At 44.5% G+C, this 4,792-nt stretch overlaps 1 protein-coding gene across 4 annotated transcripts in view; it reads left to right on the top strand.

Annotated features, from left to right (window-relative positions):
- The window catches only part of Tdrd7 (tudor domain containing 7), a 63,922-nt gene that overhangs the window by 53,878 nt on the left and 5,252 nt on the right, over positions 1–4,792 (top strand). For all 4 annotated transcript variants that reach the window (XM_026786723.1, XM_005362134.3, XM_026786725.1 and 1 more), the window contains one exon: positions 2,843–3,003. In XM_026786723.1, coding sequence (XP_026642524.1) covers positions 2,843–3,003 — 161 coding nt within the window. The remainder of the gene's footprint in view (positions 1–2,842; positions 3,004–4,792) is intronic.

Genomic DNA, 4,792 nt, shown 5'->3' on the forward strand with positions numbered 1-4,792 from the left:
CTCTCTCTCTCTCTCTCTCTCTCTCTCTCTCTCTCTCTCTCTCACACACACACACACACACACACACTTTAAAAGATCAAACTGCTAAATTTTTACGCAAAATAATTTTTTATTTAAGGTAGTAAACATAAGCATATAGAAAATGTCATTTTTATGGGAGGAAAAAAACAATTTTTGACTCTAAAATGTGAGAGAGAGTAATGGTGTTCACTTTGAAAAGCACAAGCCTGCGTCCTCCGTAGACGTCCTTCTTACCATGTCACTTTGTAAGCTTGACCGGGTTTGACTCAGTTCATATACCTCCATCTCAGCAAGGACTCCTTACAGGATAATTTATAGCAAAACCACCCTCGAGTTAGCTGTCGTTGGGGAGGGGGGATGATTAGTGTTGGGAAGGCCTGCTGGGGAGAGGGAATTACCTCCTCACTTGCCCCCAGCTGTGCCTGTTGGCAACTCTGTCCCAGGACTTGCGGTCTTTAGCCAGCTAATTGTTTAGGGATAATAGATATTTTATAGTAAGAATATATCAATCTGTTTTTTTTAAAGTATCATAAATTAATTAGTGTTAAGTGTTTAACGCTTCTAAAGACTGGGGACTACTGAATTTTATTCCCAGCTATAAACTAACATGTAGGAATTTGACACTTTTTAAAAATTGTTGTGGTCTCCAAATCTCTTAAAGAGAAGCACCTGGAAATAGCATTAAAAGCCCTGATTCTCCTTTCTCACCTAGCCTGAGTCTAAACCTGGGGAAAAGGCCTAGCATCTGTGTTTTTAACACTCTGGGACATGTTTGCTCTGAAATTGAGGTCTAGTCCAAACCAAGCTTTTTTGTAAGCTTCAGAGTTCAGCTCCTCAGAAACACCCCACTTCCTGCCTGAACTTTTTCCTGCTCTGTACTCAGTGGACTGGGAACACGGGCCATCATCATTTGTCCCCTGTAGCCTAAAGATGATGCTGTTGGCGGAAACCACGTGTATTTATTGTACCCCTTCTGTCTCTTACAAATGGGCTGCCTGGCATTACCACCAGGAAATGCCCCCTCCAGTCAGCTCTGCAGTTTCCTTCAGCTTATCTTCAAATGGTGGCTGTCACTTGCTGAGTGTCTGTTGTAATGCCAAGGATTGAGCTAGATGCTTCCAATCAAAAATAAAATAAAATGTTCTACATGAGTAACCGAGGCAGGCAGGAGTGACACCTCATCAGGACAGTGGGCCAGGGCTTTCCCATTCAAGTGTGCTTGACTTCCCAACCCCAGGTACTTATCACGAATCCTTTCTGTGTCACAGCTATCGAGGCTCGTGCATTCTTGCGTTCTTTTTTTTTTTAGCTTATTTTAAGGTTTATTTATTTTTAATACATTTTAATTAATATATAATTACATCACTTTCCCCTTTTCTTTCCTTCCCCCAGCCACTCCCATGCCCCACCCACTGTCAAATTGATAATCTCTTTTTATTATTATATATATTTATGCATATATTTGTACAAAAACTTCAGCAGAACCTACTGAGTTTAGTTTGTTCTTTGTGCATGTATGTTTTCAGGGCTGACCACTTTGTACTGCAGAGCCACTTTGGCAGCACAATCCTGGAAATTGCGTTCTATATCTTGAGTCTGCCCCAGACTGGCCTCATCATAGGCTGCTAGCTGTGTTTTCACCTTGGGGCTGCTCTAAGCTTCTGGCTGATAAACTTGTTGCAGAGAATGCCCGGTCCTGCCACCAGAGGGCAAGTCCAGTAGGCCATTCAGTTGCTAAGACATTGTAGATGCTTTGTCTTGACCCATGATGCCCTCTTCCTACAGTTGAGATCATAGACTTTAGACTGGTCCTTCATAGGTTCACCTTGAAGTCTGTTTTGTTTTTATCATTTTAACTAGTGACACAGACCCAATGAAGAAAACACACTCGTGTGAATTTCTGGTGCTTTTAGCCAAACTAGGTGCTTCTCTGTGCCCGACTGCCCTTTGCTGGTTGATTATTTTAGGGGCAAGCTGGGTTTTGTGGGTTGTTGGGTTTTTTTAGCAATTTTTTTGCATGGGATAATTCAAATAATCAATTTTTCTTTTCATTTAATTAAAAAAAATTTAAAAAGTTAAGTGCATGCATATTTTATCTGCATGTATATCTGTGCTACAGAGACCAGAGAGGGCACTGGGTCCCCTGGAACTGAAGTTAAAGACAGGTGTGAGCTGCCATGTGGGTGTTGAGAGTTGGACCTGAATCCTTTGGGAGAGCCCCTGGTGCCTCAAATTTTTTTTTTAAACAGAGCAAACGTAGATTGGTTGAGGATAAGAGAGAACTGAGAATGGCAGGGGACCCAAGGGAGGAACACCCTAAAATAGCCTTTCTTCAAAACTTGGAATTCCTCCCCAGCCTGCCGCCGAGTCCTCTATGCCTGCATCATCCCTTACTGGAGCCTCATGGGGTATTTTCTCTCCAACCACCACATCTTCTCAGCTCTGCTCTCTTTTCGCCTCAGGCAACCTCTGGCTTCTGCTCATCCCAACTGCATCTTCCTTTCCCTCTCGCAGACACGGACCATGTACAAATGTGGCTGTCTGTGTGTCTCCAGGAGGAAGGGATCCCTTGCCTTGTCCTGACCAGCCCCATGGTATCTGTTTCAGCCTGTGGATGATTGACAGTGCAAGAGTCACTGCCCCCCCTCATGAGCCCTATCAAAAGACTAGCACAGCTGCCAGTGGTAACCCCTGAAGAAAGCAGCCACAGATGCTTCCAAACTCCCATGCCTGTTTTTTCTATGTACCCTGTAATGCTTGCTCCCCTTTGGAATGGGTGTTGACTTCGGCCGCTTTTCTTTTCAATCCAATGTGCTTCCAGGTGGTACCGGGTGCTATTGAAAGGAATCCTGACCAATGGGCTGGCGTCTGTGTATGAGCTGGACTACGGCAAGCATGAGCTCGTCAACATAAGGAAAGTGCAGCCCCTAGTGGATGTGTTCCGGAAGCTGCCATTCCAGGCGGTCACCGCTCAGCTTGCAGGTAATTTCTGCAGTGTGACTTGGCTGCAGTGGGGTATAAACCCTCCTCTATTCTAGGTTCTTAACAGCGCAGGATCACTAGTTAGCCTTCTGCATGTTGTTTTAACTTTTTAATGCTAATACCATCCAATGCTAAGATGGAAGTCATCTTAATGCTCAGTCGTCTATTCTCCTTCTGCTTTCTGACTCTGGTTACATGCCTGATACTATTTTTCAAGCTGCAGTCCAGGGACAGATACAGGGTTGCATCCTGGTTCTCTTCATTTACAGTTTTCCCATTTGGGAAATATAATGTCCTGGATGGGCTAGTTGTCACCCACCCACCACCCCCCAGAGTTGTAGATTGAACCCAGCATCTCATTTGTATGAATGTCAAGCACAGGTCTTTAGCTGAGCTATACCCCTAGCCTCTGTTAATTATTTTGATGAGTGTAAAGCATTCCATTGAGTCAGAATTTCCCTGTAAACAGTAGTGAAGCAGTATTTCCTGTGGACAGTAATGAAAACAAGCAAAAAGCAGGGGAAACTTTGAACCCAAATAACCAAGAAGCAGAAAATATAATTGTTTTATGCCAAAGTTTACTGCATAAACTATAGCAACATTACACAATCACAAAACATAGGGACAAATGACTTTCCTGTTTGCATCACAGTACAGCTTACAAATACATAACTTTACTCTGTATTGACATTTGGCATGCTTGTTTAGTAGCTGTACAGTGGCACGCTCTGTAGTGTTGTCCAATGAGGTCTTCCATGCTCTTCTGAGAAGTAGTTCAGATGTGATTCCACTCTAAGCAGCTGCTGGGGCCCCTTAGTTTGAGAAGAGGACCTGGAGGCCAGCAAGACACCTGTGCTCCCCTTGGCTGTCTGTGCCCCTGCCTTCCCTGCCCTCTGTACTGGGATATTTGTCCCTGCAGCCACCCTGTGTCACTTGACTCTTTGCTGCTGCCTTAGGCCTTGGCATCGCCTGCCCCAAACGACATGGGACAGTCGGGAAAGCTGTGTAGACAAGGGCATGTATGCATTCTTTGCTGGCTGTCCAGCTGCTGGTGGGAGGCTGGGCAGGGCCTTATTGTGAAATACTTGCCATTCTCTCGGCCTTACTGCCAGGGCTCAAAGCCACTTCCCATGATGACTGAAGATAAATCAGAAACAGTGCTTTGTGTGTGGCGTGGTCACTAGTCAGTCTACTTTGGACTTAGAATTTTCGTTGGTTTCTTTAGATTTAATGTTTACTTTTTCTTCATTTCCACTTTGAACACCCAAGTTTAGCTACTAGCACATTTTGTCAAATACAGCCTCTCACTGCCAAGAGAACTCTCTGAGGGATGAGCACCAGTGTCCCCACCACCCAGCAGGGCCTCCAGCTGCCCTCTGAGGGCTTTCTGTAGTCTAACCCATGGTGCTGGAAATGTTTCCCTAAGCACTGCGCTTGCTGCGTGCCACACCTTCCATGTGCTGAGTTTTCATGTTCATTTAGCTCAGAATATTTTTAAATCCCTTTAGGGGTTTCTTCTTGGCCTCTAAGTCAGTTGGAATCATGTTTTTCCTTCTTGATATTGTGGGATTTTCCCCCTTAGCTTTCTGTTGAACTCCATTGTGGTTTCTATTGTTTTGAATTGTTCCAGTGTGTTTGCTGTCCCAGAATATGACTCCATGAAAGCTTGAGGATTATAATCTGCTGCTACTGGATGAAGTGGCCTGAAGATGTTGCTTACATCCAGTACTATAGTGTTGAGTTCAGTGTGTCCTGCTGGATCTATATGCCTCCTCACCTCTCTCCCCCT

The sequence above is a fragment of the Microtus ochrogaster genome, linkage group LG5 (assembly GCF_000317375.1).
Source record: "Microtus ochrogaster isolate Prairie Vole_2 linkage group LG5, MicOch1.0, whole genome shotgun sequence".
In the NCBI taxonomy this organism is placed as follows: Eukaryota; Metazoa; Chordata; class Mammalia; order Rodentia; family Cricetidae; genus Microtus; species Microtus ochrogaster.